Source organism: Cebus imitator, unplaced genomic scaffold (assembly GCF_001604975.1).
Source record: "Cebus imitator isolate Cc_AM_T3 unplaced genomic scaffold, Cebus_imitator-1.0 Scaffold312, whole genome shotgun sequence".
In the NCBI taxonomy this organism is placed as follows: domain Eukaryota; kingdom Metazoa; phylum Chordata; class Mammalia; order Primates; family Cebidae; genus Cebus; species Cebus imitator.
In genome coordinates this window covers 1,616,404-1,641,844 of record NW_016107627.1, presented here as the reverse complement: position 1 = coordinate 1,641,844, position 25,441 = coordinate 1,616,404, and the positions used below count along the sequence as shown (strand labels likewise).

Genomic DNA, 25,441 nt, shown 5'->3' with positions numbered 1-25,441 from the left:
GGAAGGAAGGAAGGAAGGAAGGAAGGAAGGAAGGAAGGAAGGAAGGAAAAAAGGAAGGAAGGAAGGAAGGAAGGAAAGACAGCAGCCCCAGTCAGGGGCTTACAGATAAAACTCCCATCGCCCTGAGACAGAACACATGCAGGAAGGGGCGGCTGTGGGTGCAGCTCCAGGAGACTTAAATGTTCCTTCCTGCTGGCTCTGAAGGGAGCAGCAGATCTCCCAGCACAGCGCTCAAGCTCTGTTAAGGGACAGACTTCCTCCTCAAGTGGGTCCCTGACCCCTATGCCTCCTTACTGGGAGATACCTCCCAGCAGGGGTCAACAGACACCTCATGCAGTAGAGCTCCAGCTGGCATCCGGGTGCTCCTCTGGGACAAAGCTTTCAGAGGAAGGAACAAGCGACAATCTTTGCTGTTCTACAGCCTCTACTGGTGATACCGAGGCAAACAGGGTCTAGAGTGGACCTCCTGCAAACTCCAGCAGACCTGCAGCAGAGGGGCCTGTTAGAAGAAAAACTAACACAGAGAAAGGAATAAGATCAACCTCAACAAAAAGGACATCCACAAAAAAACCCTAACTGAAAGCCACCAACATCAAAGAACAAAGGTAGAATAAATCCACGAAGGTGAGGAAAAATCATTGCAAAAAGGCTAAAAATTCCAAAAACGAGAATGCCTCTTCTCCTCCAAAGGATCAAAACTCCTTGCCAGCAAAAGAACAAAACTGGATGGAGAATGGGTTTGATGAATTGACAGAAGCAGGCTTCAAAGGTGGATAATAAACTCCTCCAAGTTAAAGGAGCATGTTCTAACCCAATGCAAGGAAGCTAAGAACCTTGAAAATAGGTGAGGAATTGTTAATAACTAGTTTAGAGAAGAACATAAATGACCTGATGGAGCTGAAAAACACAGTATGAGAACTTTGTGAAGCATACACAAGTATCACTAGATGACTCAATCAAGCAGAAGAAAAGATATCAGAGATTGAAGATCAACTTAATGAAATAAATCATGAAGACATGATTAGAGAAAAAAGAATGAAAAGGAACAAACAAAGGCCCCAAGAAATATGGGACTATGTGAAAAGACAAAACCTATGTTTCATTAGTGTACCTGAAAGTGTCAGGGAGAATGGAACCAAGTTGGAACACCCTTCAGGATATTATCCAGGAGAACCTCCCCAACCTAGCAAGACAGGCCAACATTCAAACTCAGGAAATGCAGAGAACACCACAAAGATACTCCTTGAGAAGAGCAACCCCAAGACACATAACCATCAGATTCACCAAGGTTGAAATGAAGGAAAACATGTTAAGGGCAGCCAGAGACAAAGGTCATGTTACACACAAAGGGAAGCCTGTGAGACTAAGAGCAGATCTGTCTGTAGAAACTCTACAAGCCAGAAGAGATTGAGGGCCTATATTCAACATTCTTAAAGAATTTTCAACCCAGAATGCCATATCCAGCCAAAATAAGCTTCATAAGAGAAGGAAAAATAAAATCCTTTACAGACAAGCAAACACTGGGAGATTCTGTAACCACCAGGCCTGCCTTACAAGAGCTCCTGAAGGAAGCACTAAATATGAAAAGGAAAAACGGGTACCAGCCACTGCAAAAACATACCAAATTGTAAAGACCATCGACACTGTGAAGAAACTGCATCAGCTAACAGGCAAAATAACCAGCTAGCATCATAGTGACAGGATCAAATTACACATAACAGCATTAACCTTAAATGTAAACAGGCTAAATGCCCCAATTGAAGGACACAGACTGGCAAATTGGATAAAGATTCAAGACTCATTGGTGTGCTGTATTCAGGAGACCCATCTCGTGCAAAAACGCACATAGGCTCAAAATAAAGGATCGAGGAAGATTTACCAAGCAAATGGAAAGCAAAAAAAAAGCAGGGGTTGCAATCCTAGTCCCTGATAAAACAGACTTTAAACCAACAAAGGTCAAAAAAGACAAAGAAAAGCATTACATGATGGTAAAAGGATCAATGCAACAAGAAAGGCTAACTATCCTAAATATATATGCACCCAGTACAGGAGCACCTAGATTCATAAAGCAAGTTTTAAGACCTACAAATGTCTCTAAGACTTAGACTCCCACACAATAGTAATGGGAGACTTTAATACCCCACTGTCAATATTAAATCAACAAGACAGAAAATTAACCAGGATATTCAGGACTTGAACTCAGCTCTGGACCAAGTGGACCTAAAAGACATCTACAGAATATTCCACCCCAAATCAACAGAATATACATTCTTCTCAGCATCACATCACACTTATTCTAAAATTGACCACATAATTGGAAGTAAAACACTCCTCAGCAAATGCAAAAATGCTGGTGAAGGGATTTGTAATTTTACAAATAGTTCAGCTCTGTAATATCCTATCAAGTTTACAGCTCTACCCGTAATTAAAAGTGATCCTTTAAAAAAAAGTTAAAAATACATGCAAAATAAATATTTCCTGAATGACGCATAAATAAAAAGGAGAGTAAACTGGGGGGAAACCTAGAAGATATCAATTCTAATGTTTGATAATGGACTAGGATGACTATACTTAGCAACACAACAATATTTTGTGCATTTCAGAGTAACAAGAAGAACTGAACTGATATTAATATATAGAAATAATAAAAAAAAAACACCCAAGGTGATAGATACATCAAATACTCTGACTTGACCATTATACCTTCTATGCATGTAACAAACACTCACATGTACCCCATAAATGTATAAAATGTTATATATTTATAAAAGAAAAAAAGTCTAAGGAGTCTACCATGTATTACTCTTAAATGGTCATTTACAAGGTCCTTACAAAAATTTCTATCGCTGGCTCACTGTAACAATTCAATATCTAGGATCATACATAATTGTTTTCTAGTGTATTAGTAGTAAACATGAAACGTCTGGCAAAACTTTTCAAAAAGTGCATGTACAGTGCTCATTTTTCCACCACTAGGAAGGCCAAATTTCTAACAATTTTTCTTATATATCAGGACTACTCTGACACTCTTCTTTCAATTATTGCTTTCAAGTGAATCATATGCAATATAAATTTAGTCTTTTACCATCTTTAAGGTGTTCACGGTGTTAATGTTTTCTTTCAACATAAACTTTTTTTTGAGGTGGAGTCTAGTTTTGTTACCCAGGCAGGCTTGAGCTCAAACTCCTCAGCTCAAAGGATCCTCCCACCTTAGCCTCCTGAGTGGCTGGACTCCAGGTGCACACCACTGTACCCAGCCAAAAACTATTTTGAGCAGTTTTGATTTATACTGAGAGAGAAATGGAAAACATCCTGGGAATCCAGAAGGGATCATGAAAATAATTATAAATAAAAATCAGTTTGCTATTTGGGTACTTTCAGGTTTATCACCACGACAAGCTGAATAATATTTCCACTTTGTGTCTAGCAGGTTTTATACTTTTTAATTAATTCTGTCATTCATTCAGACAGCTGTATTCAGCAATGAGAATAAAGACCTAAAAGACATAAAATACTTTACACTTCTCTTACTATGAATACTTCACTTAACTTTTATTTCTACAATGCATTCATCCCACCTTTTTTATTTTTATTTTTATTTTGAGACAGAGTCTCACTTTGTCACCCAGGCTGGAGTGCAGTGGCATGATCTCGGCTTACTGCAACCACCACCTCCTATGTTCAAGTGATTCTCCTGCCTCAGCCTCCAAAGTAGCTGGGACTACAGGGGTGCGCTACCACACTTGGCTAAGTTTTATATTTTTAGTAGAGATGGGGTTTTACCATGTTGGCCAGGCTGGTCTCAAACTCCTGAGCTCAAGTGATCCACCCGCCTTGGCCTCCCAAACTGCTGAGATTACAGGTGTGAGACATTGTGCCTGGCCTTCCCCTAGGTTTTCTTCGAAGAATTGTAAAGCATTAGCTCTTACATTTAGGTCTTTGATCCATTTTGAGTTAGTTTTGTATACAGAGTAAGAGAAGGACCCAAATTCATTCATGTTGAAAAGGCTGTCTTTTCCCCATGGAATATTTTAAAAACTCTTGTCAAAAATCATTTGACCATATATACAAGGGTTTATTTATGGGTTCTCTATCCTAGTCCATTGTGTGTGTGTGTGTGTGTGTGTGTGTGTGTGTGTGTGTGCAGTACCACACTGTTTTGAAAACTGTGGTTTTGCAATAAGATTTGAGATGAGGAGGTATGAGGCCTTCAACTTTCTTCTTCTATTTCAGGATTGTTTTGAGTATTTGGGACCCCTTGAAATTGCATGAATTTTAGAATAAGTTTATCTACATCTGCAACAAAATATACTTGGGGATTTTGATAGAGATGGCATTGTATCTGTAGATCACTTCAGGTAGTACTGACATTTCCTTCTTTTGTTTTTCTTTTGTTTTTCCCCACAGATGGAGTCTTGCTATGTTGCCCAGGTTGATCACAAACTCCTGGGCTCAAGTGAAACTCCCGTCTCAGCCTCAAGTAGCTGAGGTACTGATATTTTAACCATATTAAGTCTTCTAGTCCTTGACATAAGACATCCTTCCATATATTTGTGCCTTCTTTAAGTTCTTTCAGCAACATTTTATAGTTTTCAGGGTACAAGCCTTTTGCTTCCTTGGTTAAATATATTCCTATGTAGTTTAGTCATTTTGATTCTATTGTAAATGAAATTATTTTGCCTAAAATTTGCATAAATGGTGCCATTAAGTATGTATATTGTTGCAACTTTCCTTTTTACCATTATTGTGGTATATACATATGTACCAAAATTCTTAACGACACCTACAGGAAGGACACACAGCATCTTCAGGTTAGCTGCCACCTCTTGGGAGAAAGCAGAACAGGATGATATAAAGAAAGGACTTAGCTTAATCTATATATTTTTCTTTTTAAATAGGAGATCTGTAAGGAAAATCTGCAACATTTGCTGTACTTTCTATATTAGAAATATCTCATAATTTAAACTTCTAAAAATTAAACAAAAGAGCCCTGGAAATGTGGGCACCTAAAACTTTACTGTATGCTAAATAAAGCCTTTGCCTGTACTACCTCCAGAGTCATTAACCCAGACCTAGCTTGTCACCTGTAGGCTAATTTTTTTCTTGATGTGACAGTGGGTGATCTGAGAAACTAAGTTAACAATCATAGCTCTCCCGTCTATGACCCTAAGAGCAGACAACAGTGCCATACTATTGAAATCTTTATACCCACGAGCCTTTACTTACACCACGCTGTTCAACCTGCCTCCGTTCATAATACTGATGTCAAATGAAAGTAGCTCAATTCAAATTCGCCTAGGAAAAAGGGCTACGCTACCATGAGAATATGCCTTTCATTAGGCTCTTGATGCTCCGACAGTAGCTAAGCCAATAAATATATGAAATCATTTCCAATATTATATACTGACGTGGGTATTATCCAGGGAAATTTTTAATGCAGTAACTGTGAAGTGTTTTAAAAACAGCCTTGTTTTCCTCATAAGCTAAAAAGTGAAGCTGGAGATAATTTTTCAGAGAAAAAATTTTAAAGATACCACATATGCAGTCAGGCCTGAGGTCTAATGTTTCAACATGGAATCTAAAACAAGCATAAAGAAGCAACAGCTTGCCTGTGATCCCAGCATTTTGGGAGGCCAAAGCAGGAGGATCACTTGAGCTCAGGAGTTTAAGACCACCCTGGCCAAAATGGTGAAACCTAATCTCTACTAAAAATACAAAAACTAGTTGGGTGTGGCGGTATGCGCCTGTAGTCCCAGCTTCTTGGAAGGCTGAGGCAGGAGAAATCAGTTGGACCTGGGAGGCAGGGGCTGCAGTGGGCTGAGATCATGCCACTGCATTCCAGCCTAGGCGACAGAGTGAGACTCCATCTCAAAAAAAAGAGCTGTAAGAAGTAATCTAGACAGTTTTCTTTATTAAGGCAAGGCACTACTTAAAAGAACATTGTATCAGAATAACAGATTACAGAAAGGCTTCAGTGGTGACTCAATACAGAACTCAAAATTATGCCAACACCACATTTTTGTAAAGCTAATCTTCCTCCAGGGGAAAAACAATGCTACACTGTAATATTGATACTCTTTACTACTCACTTCCTATAATTTACTATTCAACCTGATCTCTGGTTAAGTGTCCACTTACAAAGCTGTTTTTCTGAAATAACCATGTCAATACGTGGAATGTAGAGAGTTACACAAGATCTCAAGACAACTGTTTAACTCCATCATAGCTTTCATTTTAAGAGAGCTGAGTGAAGTTATCTCTCAGTAACCAACATTTTAGTAATTTTGGCACATATAGTGAATCACAACTTTAAAAAAAACCAAGGCGACTACCCTTAGTTCATGGACTGACATCATTGATTTGTGAGTCTGACTACCACACAAGAATGTCAGCTTCCCCAGGACAACAGCTTGGAACTGATCTGGCACAGAGTAGGCATGCAACAGTTATTTGTGGAAGAAATGAATCTTTGACTTGAGATATTTTCTCACTGAGATCAAGAAACTCCCATATCCTTCTCAAGCCACACCAGGTCTTATTTCTGTGAAATTATACTATTTTGATTTTCACATCTGGTTTCAATATTCTGATAAAAATTCATTTGTTTCCCCAAAACAAAATGGCATTAACTGTATGTTAATAGCAACTTCCTTGAGTTCAGGCTGAAAATACAATCCAGAGCTAACATAGCAACTCTTAATGGTATTTTTCTGGCACACGTGAATCACAGTTTTAAACATATCACTCACACTACAGTATAAACACTGAAATCTTACTGTAACATTGTCCACTATAGACTAGAATTCCGACTATAGCATTTCTGTCTTGGACACTATCCAAGGGGTTTAAGAACAAAAAGAATGTCACCACAAGGTAAATTTGGCCTCAAGAGTGTCTCGAAACATGAGATCTAAAGATAATGTTATGTGAGGTTTCAGATTGTTTTAAATGAATGGTTACCTACCACCACTATCATACATTTGGAATTATAATTCAAAATGCTCCTCTCTGTAACAAAGGTGAAAGTATTACCTCTCATAACATAAAAGAAAAATGAATCAGGTATCAGAAAGTGAGTTTAGGATGTGGCTAAATCTAGAAATGCATTTCCTAATTAGCATAAGAGAACAAAAATTTCCATTTCCATTCAGCTCCCTAAAGAAGATGAAACAAATACACAGAGATACTATAAATTCAAAAGATGAGAGTCACTGAACAGGTTAAAAATGGCTTTAAATATTCATAGATAATATTAAGATTACCAAGAAAATAAAGAAAGAAAACTCACCAAGAACGTGGACCCACTGTTTGATGCTACTGCAGTATGAACTTTATCATGCAATTTTATCGAGAGCTCCCAGTTGGCTATGTCTGGCTTAATAACAGGCACTCTGAAGTAGAATGAAAAGAAAAAGAGTTAATAATTTTATATTACTATTTCTCAATAAACTAATTTTCCTTTGATTTAAAGTGTGCAGGATAAAACTGCCAAAGAATGTATCTGAGAACATTTTTAACATCTGTTCTAAGAACCATCATCTATTCTATGAATTTGAGTTGCTTAATTGTTACAGTCATTCACAAATTCATCTGCCTGAAGCAGTATTAGTTTTTTCCAATATTTGGTTACTATTCAGCATATTTTTTTTATTACAATGAAATAAGTAAGTATGTCATGCCTTAAACTTCAGAGACATAAAACGAATTACTGAGTTTGCATGATCTGGCCTAGAGAATCATTTTGTTCTTTATAGGTGATGACACTAAAACTATATTAAAGAATGAACTTCCCTGCATTATTCTACTTTTAAGATAATATAGACTGTTTCTTCATGATAGTTATCTTAGTATATTAGCTAGGATATATATATATATATATATATATATATTTTTTTTTTTTGCAAAAAACGATACTTATGTTATTACTAAAAATTTACAAAATTTAAAAAATTAATTTAAAAATTACTTAGCTATCCACTTATATAATAGGACAACATCAATTATGTGTGTGTCACTGTGCTTTATTTTTATTTAGCACAGACACACACACACACACCACACACACACACACACACACACACACACACACACACAAACAAAATAAAAACAAAACCCTAAATGACTTATGAGTTCAACAAACACTAAGTGCTTGGTGCTAAGTTGCTAAGTTTTGGGCCACCAAAGAGAAGTAAAACAGGGTCCTCATCTTGGGAACTTACACACTACTTCTTTTCTAGCCCTGGTTTTCCCTATCACCTAACCCCCCCAAAAAGGACTCCATTATCTATGAACTATGTTAGTCTTATCATATGGGTCTTCTCCTCCATGTGATCAGTATTACATGGTTCAGAAAATCTATATCAAGCAGCCAAAGACAAAAACATTTTTATAATATAAATGTTTTCCACAATTTTTTAAAGTAACAAAATTTAATGATTTCTCAATTAACCTAATTTAAGTATTGCATATTTATACTTGTGAAGTAGTATTTAGTAAGCACTAAACACCAGCATTTTGTAGTATCTGGATTCTAGCCTAAACCACAGTTCTGAAAAAATGTTCCAAGTTATGTTTTCATTTAAACCCACCAAATTTCAAAAGAAGTCTCTGTGTATTCAGCATTAAAAAAAAATTCAGAGTCACAAATCTATGCTTCTGATCAAATCACCACTAGATTCAATATCTGATGATTAACATTAATACTTTAAATACATATTCGTATTTGATCTACCACTTTTTGATCTGTAATTACTCTGAAGATAAGGATATGTTTTAAATACCATAGATGTAAAAATAAAAGTAAAAAATGTATCAACAATAATGCACACTGTACACACAAGCCTTGAAGATTCTTTCCGGTAGGGTGAAGAGAACTGTTTCAGGGACAGAGCCTCACACAGGAGAGTCTGAATGAATGGGGCTGAGGGGAAGTTGAGAGAGACAACAGACATTGGGGAGAGGAGGAGGAGAGAGAAAGAAAAGGGTCTGAGCAGAAATGAAGAAGGAAAGAGAGGGCTTCTGTGCCAGCCATTTCCTTTTTTTCTTAGCACCTTTATTCTACCGGGCATTTATTTGTTTATATGCTTGTCTCCCCAGTGTCCTGGGGGTTCCTAAAAGACCAAAATCATTCCTTATTGTTGTATCCCAGCTCCTAGCACAGGATGGAGACAAAGAGAGGAGGGATAAATAGAAAAGAATGTGAGGAGTGTCTACCACGCACCAAGCATGAGCAGAAGGGGAGGTTGGCTTGCCCAGGGGACAGAGCACAGGTGCAACAGGAGAAGCGTGTGCCCCAAGCTCCTGGATACTCCCTAGGTGTACCCGGACTATACCTATCACCTTACTAAGACTTCATTTTGCTCACTTCAAACAGGGTCAATACTCTGACCTCACAGGGGTATTGTGATTGCAGAAACAGCATCACATCTAGATGACTGTGCAACTTGGCTTTCTTAAATCTGTGCTTTCCTTAAGAATTATGTCACTACCTTACTCATGATCATTTAATGGTTTTCTACCTCACACCAAGTTAAATCTTTATTAACCTAACTATCATTCAATGCCCTTAAAAGTAAGAACCCACCTTGGCCGGGCACAGTGGCTCACGCCTGTAATCCCAGCACTTTGAGGGGCCAAGGCAGGCGGATCATGAGGTCAGGAAATCGAGACCATCCTGGCCATGGTGAAACCCCATCTCTACTAAAATATAAAAAGTTAGCCAGGTGTGGTGGCGTGCGCCTGTAGTCCCAGCTACTCAGGAGGCTGAGGCAGGGGAATCGCTTGAATCTGGGAGACAGAGGTTGCAGTGAGCCAAGATCGTGCCACTGCACTCCAGCCTGGCGAAAGAGCAAGACTCCGTCTCAAAAAAAAAGGTAAGAACCCACCTTTTGCATTCAATTTTATTTCTGCGTATTCTCTGATTTATCTACCTGGTTGGGCCAGATTAGGCCAGACCCTTTTTTTTTTTTTTTTGAGACCGAGTCTCGCTCTGTCACCCAGGCTGTAATACAATGGCACAATCTCAGCTCATCGCCTCTGCCTCCCGGGTTCAAGCAATTCTCCTGCCTCAACTGCCTGAGTAACTGGGATTACAGGCATGCGCCACCACACCCAGCTAATTTTTGTAGTTTTAGTAAAGAGGGTTTCACCATGTTGGCCAGGCTGGTCTTGAACTCCTGGCCTCGTGATCCCACCGCCTCAGCCTCCCAAAGTGCTGAGATTACAGGCGTGAGCCACCATGCCTGGCCTAGGCCAGACTCTTAAGCCAAGCTGCCATGAGGCAGAGAGCAAGACAGTGGTTTTGAACTCAGGCTTTGATGACTCACAGAAGCTGGCACAAAACCCAGAGCAAACTGTTTGTCTCGGTTTCCTTATGTATAAAAATTAAAATCTGCACTGACAGGGATGTGTTGTTTAAATTAGATATGTACATGCTAGCTTTTATTATGAGTAGCTGTCCCAGCTCTCGGTCTATATTCTTACTTTCCCCTATAACTAAAACCTCTTTCTTTACGGAAACTTTGGATCCTCATTTCATCTGTTTCTCACACTAACAAATCCTTCAAGGAAAATATTGCCTCCCTCACAAATTGTTCCTTAATTATAGCATAAACTCAAGAGATCTTTCTTCCATTTTATCTATATCATATGCTATATTTTTCAAAATGTAGTAGCCTGATGGAGTAGGGATTGAGAACCCCCTCTGTTATGTAATGAGTCTCTACTTCCAGAGGCACTGGAACGTTGTTAATCCTGACATCCTGTTCCCACCCAGAACCCACTTCCCACAGAAAGGGACCTTACAGATGGTGGTGAGATGTGGTTGCCACTCTCTAAAACCTAAGTACTATTTTTTTCCATTGTTTTATTTTGATTCACATCTGTTTCATATATATTATAATTTGCCCCAGGAGGGAGCTTATGGATAGAGCACAGGCTTTTGAGTTAAAACATCCAGGTCTAAATCTCAGCCTGTTCTTCCACTAGCAATTTACCTGAGAACTTATTCAATCTGTTTGAACCAACATTACTACACCTATAAAAGTGGATCCCAGCTGAACTAGGCAAGTGATGGGAAGCTACTGCTCCTTGTACACATTTAAGCCCTGCAGTGGCACTTTGCTAACAATTTCTTTTTCTTTTCTTTTTTTTTTTTTAACAACTGGTAATCAATTTATTTAGTTGACTTAAGCATCTGCAATGGTGACTTCCACCTTAACTCCTGGCTCAATACTGATGGAAGTTATCTGCTTAACGATCTCAGAAGGACTGTGGGAATCAATGAGTCACTTATGGATTCTCATCTGGAAATGATCCCATGTCTTAGACCTTCACCACAAGGAGTTTTTCTTGTAGTGATTCTCAAGGTCTTGTCCTTTCACTTTGAGATTCTTTTCCTTTGGTCCTCTGATAAAAGTCAGCATACACCTTCTCCAAGGATTTTATGTGTGGCTCGTTAGAGTGATTTGTGGTGAACTGCCACCTCCAGCTCCATAGGTGTTTTTCTGGTATCCGTATCCTTAAAAGCCATGGCTGCTGTCCGGCTTCCTCACTGACTTGTTTCTCGGCAAGAGCGAACAGTGCTGAGGCAGGAGCAGGAGCGTGTGGATCCACGATCCGCAACAACTACGACAGCATCTTCCTCGAAGAGCTTCTAGACAACTGAACTTTCAAATCTGCTAACACCTACTGAATTGATTCCACTCTGGATTCTAAGGCGTCAATAAATTTTTCTTTGCTTCTTCTAAAAAAAAAAAAAAAAAGAAAGAAACAAGGTCTTTCACTCCGTCACACTGGCTGGAGTGTAGAGACCCAATCATAGCTCACTGTAGCCTTAAACTCCTAGGCTCAAAGGAGCCTTCTGCCTCAGCCTCCTCCTGAGTGGCTGGGATTACAGGTGTGCGCCACTACCATTTTTTTTTTTTTTTTTTGAGAGATGAGGTCTTGCTATGCCGCCCAGACTGGTCCAAATTCCTAGCCTCAAGGGATTCTCCTCCTGTGCCCTCCCAAAGTACTGGGATTACAGGTGTGAGCAACAGTACCCAGCTTTTTTCTAACAATTAAGGTGATGTGTTAACAGGATATAGGAAAAAGGCTTTACTGTGAAAGACCTCTAAATACAAAAAAAAGAGTCAAAAGTATGGAATCTCTTCATAAGTCCACTCTTCTACAAACAAAATTTGCAAAGATTCCTTCTGGCTTGACATAAGTTTGTAAACAGTTTTGTTTTGGTTTTTAAATAAAATGGATGGGTTGGGCATATATGCCAGTTAATTAGCAAATATAAATATCCTTTGCAGTAGAAATGAACTATACATTAAAAAAAATACAAACCTGGAAGAATGCATGCTCTATTTCTGCAGAATCATTTAAAGTACACTTATAACACTTACTTTGAAACATTCTTATTAATTTAGCCAGCACAGACAGGTTTATGATAGTTACAATTACCTATAATTATATTTTAAATGTTTAGAAAAGAATTATACACATTCATTAAATTCAAAATAGTCTCAAAGAAGATTTTTATGCACAACTCTCTGACAAGAGGGGAAAAAGGTCTTGGAGCTTCATTCAACTCACCATAGAAATGATACAGTGTCCTTTAATGAATTACATTTCTAGTGAAGGATACTGTCATATGACCAAAAATTTAATCTGTGCAACTTATTAGTCACCTGCAAGGCTGATATCAATTAAGCTATCTCTTCAAAAAACAAACAAAACCAAAAACCCCAGTAAAAAAGAATTCACATAAACAGTGACTCACAAAGCCAATACAATAATAGCTCTAACCAGGTCTGTCTGCTTGATCATCAGCTAGCCAGGATGAACATGCTCAACAAAAACTAAATTTTTCTATATTTGATGGCAAATAACTGTCAGCTGGCTGTCACTAATGTTAATACTAATACATTTAACTTACTGGAATATTTTACTCAAAAGTGTACAAGTAATACTAACTTAAATACTTTGCTGTTACATGTCATTTTCTAAAAGAAGACTGTATAAACACAAAAACTCCCAGCATCTTCAGTTAGAAAGAATTATAAGCATTTCAAACCATAATTATCAGACACTCAAGAAAGCTGGTTTTTGACTGTGCCATCACCTCTTTAGAAGTGAAATACTGAGTTAAAACAATGCTAACGGTCAAGGAATCGTTAAGAAATGCTTCATCATAACTTTCACAGTGGGTGGGCTGTAAAATGATCGAGAATAATATGCAGCATTCCATGGCCACTGAGGTCAGTTTCTGCATACAAATCTTTGAGGGAAGAAAAAGGCCTTCAGAAAGTGGGCCATTCATCTGAACCAAGTTCAGAGAATTTCCAGCACGGTGAAAAGATATGTTATGCAAGCACATAGATGTATTCAGTGGGGGTAGACAGAACCAGCTACATGGAGACTACAAAGGAGCCCTCCCATGGCTCATGAATAAGTCGAGGAAATGATCAGAAAAAAAAAAGGAGAGAGAGATGTTTAGACAGATGGCCCACTTAAAATGCCTGAGACAGGGCATAAGCAATTTTAATGAAACTTTAGATCCAGTATATGAATTGTTTCTTATTTCCCTAGGGTTGGGGAAGGGGAGGAACAACTCCCAGTGAAGATAAAAATTCAACAATTCACTGAAAAACTCACTTTTAGCATGTTGAGATGGAGGAAGAGTTAAGTACAAGTTTTAGTAGTTTTTTACTAGTGCAATAAATTCAAATAAAATTCTTCACAGAGTCATCAGTTATTAAAATGAATATAAAAAGCACGGAATGAACAGATTAAAGGAATTTTAAACAGAAGTCTACTGCCAAACCAAACAAAAATCTAAGCCTTATTATGTGAGAACTTACAACACTCCAACATTAAAGTTCATCACTGCAGAAGAAAGATAAAAGCAGCATTTTCAGAGAACCTCTTCAAAGCTAGGAACTGGCATAGAGGAGGATTAGAATTCTGCCTACATGCAATTGAAAATGTGTATGTTCAAATATATGAGACTGTGTGGAAGAGTCTGTATCATATAATCATGCTGAGAAATAGGGAACACCCCCAAGTTTGGTGTTATTAGCATTACAAATACACAAATGACATCTGAATCTAGGCTAGAATATGTAATGTTACTCAAAATCTCATATATTTAAATATTATGCATACTCCCTTTCCTTCTTCCACCGATAAGGGCTTAAGATTCTCTGTTTAGACATTGGGCACAATTAGCCAGGAAAGGCACTTTGGCACAGCTGTCACTCCAGCAGACCCCATGTCTCACTGACCAAGTGCAGGCCTACAAAAGCTGTGCAACCTCCATCCACAACTCAGTTGGCCTCCTTGTGCCTCAGTTTCCTTATCAGCAAGACAAAGATAATAAGAACACCTAACCCTTATGCTGCTTACATGAGATAAAAGGTGTAAAATCCTGAGTGTTTGGCACATACATGCTAAATTAGTTATTATTATCATAATTTGGTGCAGAAATATCTGAAAATCCCTCTCTTTTGTTTCAGCAACTGTTATTTTTTTAAAAGGCGACTACTACACTACTTATATACAGTGAAATTCCAAGATCTTAAGTTCTGTCATTCACCTTTCCAGTCACTTCGTTCTGCCTACCCCTAATAGTCAACTGGAGATTATGCTTGCCTGTTCTGAGCTTCAAAAAAAAAAAAAAAAAAAAAAAAAAAAAAAAAAAAAAAAAAAAAAAAAAAAAAAAAAGTGGCTTTTTGGCTCAGTATAATGTTTTACAGGCGCATCCACATTGTTGACTAGCTCATCCTTTTTTTCTTGCTAAGAAGTGGTTTGCTGCACCAACCTACCAAAATGAGTTCGTCCTCCTGCGGATGGACATTTCAGTAGTTTCCAGTTCGGGGCTGTTATAAATAAAGCCACTAGAGATAATCTTTGTACATGGTTTTTCCCCCCTTAAAGAGATATGTTTTCATTTCAAGTGGGATAAAAAATCTAGGGAGTAGAAGTCCTAGGCTAAATGTAGGTTTAATTTTATATGAGTTGCCAAATTGTTTTCCAAAAGATTCTAACATTTCTATGCTCCCACAGCAATGAGTTTATTCTACATCCTTGCCACCATTTGCCACTGTCAGTCTTTCTAATTCTAGCCAGGCTAGTGGCTGGGAAACCACATCTTATCACAGTTTAAATGTATATTTCCCCCATGACTAGTAATGCTGAGGACCTCATGGTGTTTAGTGGCCATTTATATTCAAGTTTTTGCCCATTTTTATTAGGTCATTGGCCTTATTTTATTCATTTGTGAAAGTTCTTTATTTTGAATACAAGGCCATTGTCAGATTTATGTATTGCAAGTATTCTCCACCTCTGTGGTTTGCTTATGAATTTTCTTAACAATGTCTTTCCTCTAGCAAATTTTTAAAAAAATTAAGACATTATTTTTTAGAGCAGTTTTAGGTTGACAAAAACTGAACAGTTCAGTTTCTCCACACGCTCTCCCTTACATGAATTCTTTTATTAGGAACATCTCGCATTTGTGTGGTATATTTGTTACAATCGATAAGCTAATATCAATACGTTACTGTTAACTGAAGTTCATACATTAAGGTTCACTCAGTGTTATGCATTCTGTGGGTTTTGACAAATATATAAGGAAATGTGTCCAGCATTCAAGTATCATACAGAGTAGTTTCACTGCCTATAAGTCCCCTGTTTTACTTATTTATTCCTCTCTCCCTCCCCCGAACGCTTGGCAATCACTGATCTCTACCATCTCCATAGGTTTGCCTTTTCCAAAATGTCACTTAGAGCTGAAATCATACAGAATGCTGCCTTTCAAATTAGCTTTTTCCCCTTACCAATATGTATTTAAGTTTTCATCCTCTTTTTTCATGTCTTAATAGCTCATTTCTTTTTATTGCTAAATAATATTCCATTCTGTGGATGTAACAGTTTACCCACTTGCCTACTGAAGGACATCTCAGTTGCTTTTCAGTTTTGGCAATTATGAATAAAGCTGCTATAAACATTCACATGCAGGTTTTAGTAAGCACATATGTTTCCAACTCATTTTAGTAAATACAAAGGAACACAACTCCTTGATGATTATGTTGTGTAAGAAACTGCCAAACTGTCTTCTAAAGTGGCTTACGATTTTCTGCTCCCACCAGCCATGCATGAGCGCTCCTGTTGCTCCACATCCTCAGCAGCGTTTGATAGTCAGTGTTCTGGATTTTAGACATTCTGATATATGTAGTGGTACCTTTTTGCAGTTTTAATGGAAGTTTTTAGTGTCAACAAAATCTACCTCATTAATTTTTCCTTTTATGTTTAGTGCTTTTGTGTCCTTGCTAATAAGTTTTTTGACTGGATACAAAGGTTCAGAAGACACACTCACATGTTTTATTTTACAAGTTTTATATGTAGGTCTATCTATGATGCATCTAACTTTCCTGTGTGGTAGGAGACAGGGTTGAGGACACTTCAGGAAAATTTGTAAACCAAGTCCTGCAACTTTGTTCCCAGTAGCTATTCTAGGTCTGATAACGTTTGGCTGTGTCCTCACCTAAATCTCTTCTTAAATCCCCACGTGTTGTGGGAGGTACCCCGTGGGAGGTGACTGAATGATGGGGGCAGGTCTTTCCTGTGCTGTTCTTGTGATAGCGAAGGAGTCTTGTGAGATCTGATGGTAAAGAGAACAACAATAGGGGTTTCCCTGCACAAAACTCTCTTTTTGCCTGCTGCCATCCACATAAGATGTGACTTGCCCTTCCTTGTCTTCTGCCATGATTGTGAGGCCTCCTCAACCATGTGGAACTGTAAGTTCAATTAAACCTCTTTCTTTTGTAAACTGCCCAGTCTCAGGTATGTCTTCAGCAGCAGCATGAAAACCAACTAATACGAGGTCCCTTTGCATTTTCCATAGAAATTTCAAAATCAATGTGCCAATTTCTTCCACATCCTCCCTAAGATACAATCCCAACAGAATTACTATTGGGCCTGCATTGAATCTATATTACTGTAGAGAGAATTAACATCTTAATATTTTCTCTTCCAGTCCATGAGCAGGATATAACTCTTACTTCTTTTGATTTTGAATTTATCTCCTAAAGTGTGGTAGTCTTGAATCTCTTTTGTTAACTTTATGCCTATTTCTGTCTTAGTTTTATTCACTGTATGACAGGTTCCTTAGAGTTTTCTTAAGTAACCAAGTAAGTTGTTGTGGAAAGCTTCCTTTGCAATCATTAGGCTCTGTTATTTCTTGCATTCCTTTATACTCTAACTAGTGACGGTGTTTACTTTGCTTGCATATTTTTATGCTATGTTAGGTGGAACTCCAATTTTCATTTTCCCATTGTTGCTAGTTTATTCAAATACAACTTGTATTTAATTGCCTTTTTATCCTGTAATCTTGCTAAACTTCTAAGTTCCAGCAATTGTTCTATAGATTCCTATAAGGTTTTCTATGCAAACAATTATGTCATCTGTAAATACAAACAACTTTACTTCTTCCTTTCTGATTTCTATGCCTTTTATTATTTTCTTTCCAAACGCACTGGCTAGGATCTCCAGGATAATACTGAATAAACATGATAAAAACAGACAACTTTGTCTTGTTTCCAATCTTAAAAAGACAACGTTCAATATTTTTTCCAAAATGTCTTCACTCTCTAGCCTTTCCTTCTGTGCCTCTTAATACTTGCTTCCTGATAACTTATAATGCCCACAAGTCACTGAGGCTATCTTCTACTTTTTTTGAGACAAAGTCTCACACTGAAGCACTGGATTCAAACAATTCTCCAGCCTCACCCTCCCGAGTAGCTGGGACTACAGGTATGCACCACCATGCCCAGTTAATTTTTTTTTTTGGTATTTTTAGTAGAGATGGGGTTTCACCATGTTGACCAGGATGGTCTCAATCTCCTGACCTCATGATCCGCCTGCCTCGGCCTCCCAAAGGGCTGGGATTACAGGCGTGAACCACCGTGCCCAACCCTTCCATTTTTTTAAACAGCTTTTTTTGGGTTTTTTTTTTTTGAGGAGGAGGAATCTCGCTCTGTCTCCCAGGCCAGAGTGCAGTGGCAAGATCTTAGCTCACCGCAGCCTCCACCTTCCAGGTTCAAGTGAATCTCCTGCCTCAGCCTCCCCAGTAGCTGGGATTACAGGCATGCACCACCACACGTGGCTAATTTTTTGTATTTTTAGTAGAGACAAGGTTTTACCATGTTCGCTAGTTGGTCTCAAACTCCTGACCTTATGTGATCTGTCCACCTTGGCTAAACAGCTGTATTGAGGTGTATCTGACATTTTTTAAAACTGTATGTTTAATGCACACAAGTTGATTAGTTTGGACATATGCATACAGTCATTACACCATCACCACAATCAAAGTAATAAACATATCTTACCTCCAAAACTTTGTGTCCTTTTGTGTCTCTTCAATTTTTTAAAACATATTTTTCTCTTTTTTCACATTACATAATCTCTATTCTTCTATCTTCAAAGTTACCTATTCCTTCTTCTATCATCACCAGTATGCTTTTCAGCCTATCCAGCAAATTATCCATTGCAGATATAGGACATTTTAGATCTGGAATTTCCACTTAGTAATGTGTTTCAATTTTCATTTCTAGGCTGATATTCCCTATTTTTGCCCTCACTTTCATCTTTAATACTTGAAATGATTTTAATAGCTACTTTAAAGCTCTTACTCATGAATCTAACATTTTAGTAATCTCTTGATTGATTTCTGTTGACTGCTTTTTCTCTTGATTATGGGTTTTTTAATTTTTAAATTGCATGCCACGTAAATGTTTATTGTAAACTGTATTGTGGCGATGTTGTTGGACTCTACTCATCATGCTATCTCCCTCTGAAAAGTACTCGTTATTATAGTAGGCAGTTAAATTACTAATCCTAAAGTTGTGGAGGCTCAGTTTTTTGTTGTGCAAGGAATTATTTGGTTTTGCTATCAATAAATAAAAAGTCCAAACAATTTATTCGAGAAACAGTCTTTTTTCCCAAGGCATGGTCCTTCCAGGGTTTTAATGGAAAGCTCAAGGTGTTAACAAGTACCTCAAATTGATGAGATTCAGATTCCAACATTATCATAGTCTTAGTAGGCAACTGAAATTTTAGCTCAGTTCATTCAGCAATCCAGCAGGTCTGGGATCTTCTGGGATCCCTGGAGTCTTTGTTATGCATGCACATTTCTAGGGTCAACCAACAATCAGAGAGAATCTAAATTCACATATAGAGCTCTTCACTCTGTTGCTCCCTTTTTGCCATGATATCCCTGCTTAATTTCCAGCAGTTCTGACAACACTGAACATCATTCTCTGAGACCTCAAGCCAATAACTGAATTCCGGCCATGCTTTAATGCATGCAATAGTGACTGCTTTCAGAGGAAAAGCCACATAAATGCGCATCTCACTCATTGTAGTTTCCTTCTTTTAGGGATCGTATTTGGTTGTGTATCTACAGCCTTCAAATAGTTGTGTTTTATATTTTGTCTACAGTTTATAATTATTTATCTGGAGAGGAATTCATTGAAAATACACTACACTGCCATTGTAGAAATTGAAACTTTTCTGTGTTGTTTTAACTTTGTATCACTTGCATTCCAAGGCAGATGAGGAAAGAAAGGACAGAACATGGGTTCACATACATTTACTACTTCCACCTTCCAGGTGGTAGCACAGGAACACTTGACATTGCTACTTCCAAAAGCTATTCTTGCACTAAATTGAGAGAAGAAATATTCTTAAAGACTCCATCAAACTAGAAGGAAAAAATGCCTAATTCCTAAAATTTGAACTTCGATTATACAATTAAGAAAACAAATTCTTAAATATAAAATGCATAACAAACTAGAAACATTTTAAACAGTTGAACTGAGATGAAATTCACATATCATACATTTAACCCATCTGAAGTGTACATATTAATGGTCTTTAGTATATTCACAAAGTTACGCAACCATCCCCACAAGCAACTTTAAAAGGTTTTCATTGCCTCATAAGGGGAACATTAGATATGTGGGCAGTTACTCCACATTCCCCTCCTCAGCCCTAAGGTACCATGTACCTTCAATTTCTATAGCTTTGCTAATTCTGGGAAAATTTGTGATCTACTGTGACTGAATTATTTCATCTAGCATTTCTGCAAAATTCATCTATGTTGCAGAACATATCAATGCCTCATTTATTTTTATTGCTGAAAAATATTCCATTCTATGAACATACCACATTTTATTTACTATTATATACTTATTCATCATTTGCAGGATATTAGGGTTGTTTCTGCTGTTTGGCTACGAAAAATGCCACTATAAACATTTGTGTACAACATTTCTGTGGACACATGGTTTCATTTCCCTTGGGTATATACCAAGGACAGGAATAGCTAGGTCATATGGTAATAGTCTAATATTTTAAGAATCTTTCAAATTACTTCCAAGTTCATATCACTGTAGTCATAAATTCCCACCTGGAACAGTAAGGTTCCCATTTCTCCACATCTTCACCAACTACTGTGTATTTGATTGTAGCCATCCTCATGGGTGTGAAGTGGTATCCCATTGTGACTTGCATTTTCCTATCAACTAATGATACAAAGCATCTTTTCTGGGCTTATTGGCCATTTCTATATCCTTTTTGAAAAAATTTTTTTTTAATTTTAAAATTATAAAATTTAAAAATAAAAAATTACTCTTAATGTTGTTTTTTTTTTTTTTTTTAAAGAGACGGACGGAGTCCACTATGTTGCCTAGGCTGGAATGCAGTGGCTATTCACAGGCGCGATCCCACTACCAATCAGCACGGGAGTTTTGACCTGCTCCGTTTCCGACCTGGGCCAGTTTACCCCTCCTTAGGAAACCTGGTGGTCCCCCGCTCCTGGGAGGTCACCATATTGATGCCGAACTTAGTGCGGACACCCAATCAGCATAGCACACTACAGCCCAGAACTCCTGGGCTCAAGCGATCCTCCCGCCTCAGCCTCCTGAGTAGCTGGGACTACAGGAATGCGCCACTGTGCCCGGCAAAAAAATTTTTATTCACATCCTTTGCCCATCTTTTAATTGGGTCATTTGTCCTATTATTAGGTTGCAAGAATTCCCCATACTAGACAAAACACTATTAAATGTATATGATTTGCAAATATTGTCTCCCATTTTGAGGGATATATTTTTATTTTTTTCATCGTACCCTTTGTAAGCATAAATTCTAAATTCTGATGTCCAATTTATCTATTTATTCTTTTGTTGCTTGTGCTTTTGACACCTTATATGAGAAATGATTAACCAAAGGTAACAAAGATTAACTCCTATGTTTTCCTCCAAAAATTTTGTTGTATGAACTTTTACATTTAGGTCTATGATTCTTAAAGTTCATTTCTGTGTATACTGTGAGGAAGGAGACCAACTTCATTCTTTTCCATGTGCATACCAATTGCCCAAGCGGAATTTACTGAAAAGATTAATCTTAACTCATTGAATTTTCTTCCTACCCTTCTTGAATTCAAGTGACCATAAGTATAACAATTTATTTCTTGAGTCTCGATTCTATTCCATTGATTAGGATGTCTATCCTTATGCCAGTACCACTTTGTCTTGATTATTGTGGCTTTGTAATGTTTTGAAATAGGGAAGTAGGAGCCTCCCAACTTTATTCCTCTTTTATAATGCAAAGGCATTTTCTTGAATTTTGGAATCAGATGTCTATTTTTTTCAAAAATAATGCGCCTGGGATTTTAATAAGGATTGTGCTGAATCTGTAGACCGATTTGGTGATCTAATATATTAGGTCTTCTGATTCAAAACACAGGGTGTTTTTCATTTAGGTCATCTTTATTTGAACAACATTTTATAGTTTTCAGTGTTGCACTTCTTTTTAAAAATTTATATTTAAGTACTGTATACTTTTTAGTGTTATATATTTTTGTTAATTTTATTTTTGGCTTGTACAATACTACTGTACAAAAACAAAAGTGATATCTGCATATCATTCTTGTATCCTGTATCCTTGCAGAACTCATTAGTTCTAACAGATTTGTTTGAGAATTCCTCAAAATTTTCTACATGTAAGATCATCTCATCTGCAAAAAGAGGTAAGTTGACTTCTCTCCAATCTAGATGCCTTTATTTTTAGGTGTGGGTTTATTATAGATACTCCTCACCAGTCTGAGGAAGTTGCCTTCTATTCCAAGTAGGTTGTTTTTATTTTTTTTCAATCATGAAAAGCTGTTGGATTTTGTCAGGGTTTTTTTGTTTTTGTTTTTGTCTTTTTTTTTGCATTTGAAATAATCCTGTGGTTTTAGTCTTTTATTCTATTAATATGATGTATCACATTGATTGACTTTTGTCTGTTAAACCAACCTAGTATCCCTAGGAGAAACCTCATCTGGTCATAATGTATGTCACTGTATATATTCTTGGATTCAGTTTGCCACTATTTTGTTGGGAATTTTTGCATTAATACTTAGGAAGGATATCAGCCTTCAGTTTCGTCTTGCAATGACTTATTTGGTTTTTGAATCATGATAATATTGGTTTTGTAAATTGGGATTTTGGAAGAGTTTGTGAGGATTAGTATTAAGTAATTTTCCTTTAACTGTTTTGACCAGTGAAGTCATCTGGTCCTGAGTTCTTTCTAGGAAGTTTTGCAATGATTAGTTCAATCTCCTTACTTATGATGAATCTATTCACATTTTTTACTTTCTCTTGAGAAAGTGTCAGCAGTCTATATCTTTCTAAGAATTTCTCCATCTTATCTAAGTTATCTTGTTTGTTGGCAGACAATTGTTCACACTATTCTTTATGATCATTTTAATTTCTCTAAGGTCAGTAGGTATACCTCCACTAATCCTGATTTTAAAATTTGAGTTTTCTTTTACTTTTGGTCAGCCTATCTACAGGTTTATCTTTTCTGTGATCTTTCCAAGAACTACATTTTGCTTTTAATGATTTCTTCTATTGTTTTCTAGTATCTATGTCATTTATTTCCACTCTAGTTTTTTAGTATTTTATTCCCTCTGCTTTGGGGTTTAGTTTGCTCTATTTTTCTGTGTTTCCTAAAGTGGAAGATAAGTTGATTGATTTCTTTTTCCTTCTTTTTTTTTTGGGACATGGTCTCATTCTGTCAGCCAGGCTGGAGTGTACTGGCATGATCTTGGCTCACGGCTGCAGCCTTGATCTCCTGGGCTCAACCAATCCTCTCACCTCAGCCTCCAGAGTAGCTGGGATTTACAGGCATGTGCTACCATACCCAGCTAAAATTATTATTATCATTATTATTATTTGTAGAGACAGAGTCTCCCTATGTTGCCCAGGCTAGTCTTAAACGTCTGGGCTGAAGCAATCTTCCAGTCTCAATCTCCCAAAGAACTGGGATTACAGGCATGAGCTATCATGCCTTTTTTTCCACAGCCGGCTTTTTTTTTTTTTTCTTTTTTTTTAGAAATTGTCTCACTCTGCCATCCAGGCTGGAGTGCAGTGGTACGATCTTGGCTCACTGCAACCTCTGCCTCCCAGGCTCAAGCAATCCCCTGACCTCACCCTCCCAAATAGCAGGGACTGCAGGCATGTGCCACAATACCCAGCTAATTTTTGTATTTTTTGTAGAGATGGGGTTTGGTCATGTTACCCAGGCTGGTCTTGAACTAGCGGGCTCAAACAATCTGCTTACCTCACCTTCCCAAAGTGCTAGGATTACAAACATGAGCCACCGTGCCGGCCTCTTCTTTTTTTAATACATGAATTTACAGCTCTCAATTTCCCTCTAAGTACTACTTTATGTGCAGCCCACATGTTTTTGGGTGTGGTGGTGTTTATATTAATCACAAAATATTTTCTAGTTTCCTCTGTAATTTTTTAAATCTATTGGTTATATACGAGTTTACTGCTTAATTCCACATATTTATGAACTCCCCAAATTTCCCTTGTTGTTGATTTCTAATTTCATTTAATTTGTGGTCAGGAAACATACTATGTATGATTTCAATTCTACTAAATTTATTAAGGCTTGTTTTTTGGCTTAGTATATGGCATGCTACGGTATGGTAAATATGGTCTAGCCTGGAGAATGTTACACATGCACTTGAGACAGGTATATTCTGCTGCATTGCAGAGATTATCCTGGAGATGCGTGTTAGGTCTATTTGGTCTATAGGGCTGTCCAACACTTTTACTTACTTGCTGATATACTGTCTAGTTGCTCTACTGATTCTTCAAAGTGGTGTATTATTAAATTGTCTATTTCTCTCTTTGTCTCAGTTTTGCTTCACATATTTGGGAACTGTGTTATTAGGTACATATATGTTTATACTTGTTATAGCTCTCTAATGGATTGACCCTTTTATCATTATAAAGTATCCCTCTGTCTCTAGCAATTATTTTGTCTGGAACGATATTTTATCTTGGTAGCTCATGCCTGTAATCCCAGATACTTAGAAAGCTAAAGCAGAAGGATCACTTGAGGCCAGGCATTTGAGGTTGGCTGTTCAAGACCAGCCTGGGCAATATAGAAAAAATCTACCTCTAAAAAGATTTTTTAAAATTAGCTGGGTGTGTGGGGTACACCTGTATTCCTAGTTACTTGGGAGGCTAAGGCAGGAGGATGACATGAGCTCAGGAATTAGAGGCAGCAATGAGTTATAATCATACCACTGCATTCTATCCTGAGTGAAAGAGCAAGACCCTGTCTCTTGGTAACAAAACAAAAAAGCCTGGGTGTGTTGGCTCATGCCTATAATCCTAGCACTTTGGGAGGCTGAGGTGGGAGGATCACTTGAGCCCACAAGTTTGAGACCAGCCTAGGTAACATAGCAAGACCTCATGTCTACTTAAAAACAAACAAAAAAATAGCCAAGTGTTAGGGCATGCACTCTTGTCCCAGCTACTCAGGAGACTGAGGCAGGAGGATTGCCTGAGCCCAGGAGTTTGAGCTTGCAGTGACCTATGATGCCACTGCACTCCAGCCTGGGTGACAGAGCAAGACCCTGTCTCAAAAAAAAAAAAAAAAAAAAAAAAAAAAAAAAAAAAAAAGAAATCTATTTTATCTGACATCAGCATTATTAGTAAAAAAATACTGATAATATTACAAATATAATGTCTGTTTGATACTTCTTTCCATCTTTTCACATTTGACCTATTTATGCCTTTGAATCTAAACTGTGTCTCTTATAAAGCATATGGTTTGATCACATTTTTAAATCTATTTTGTTGGTATCTGCCCTTGATATGTTTAAGCCATTTATATTTAATATAATTAATTATCCATCAAGTGGGAGTTACATCTACCATTTTGCTTTTTACTTTCTATATGTCGTATCTTTTTTCTCCTTCTCTTCCTTTATTATTGCCTTTTTTGTTTTAAATCAATGTTGTCTTATTTTAATTCCCTTTATTTTTCTTTTACTAATACTAATGGTTACACTGGGCATTAAAATTATCACTTTACTTTTTTTTTTTTTTTT

At 37.4% G+C, this 25,441-nt stretch overlaps 1 protein-coding gene across 4 annotated transcripts in view; it reads right to left on the bottom strand.

Moving 5' to 3' along the window:
- The window catches only part of PCCA (propionyl-CoA carboxylase subunit alpha), a 429,187-nt gene that overhangs the window by 147,265 nt on the left and 256,481 nt on the right, over positions 1–25,441 (bottom strand). For all 4 annotated transcript variants that reach the window (XM_017503569.1, XM_017503572.1, XM_017503570.1 and 1 more), the window contains one exon: positions 7,289–7,391. In XM_017503569.1, the coding sequence (XP_017359058.1) occupies positions 7,289–7,391 (103 nt within the window). The remainder of the gene's footprint in view (positions 1–7,288; positions 7,392–25,441) is intronic.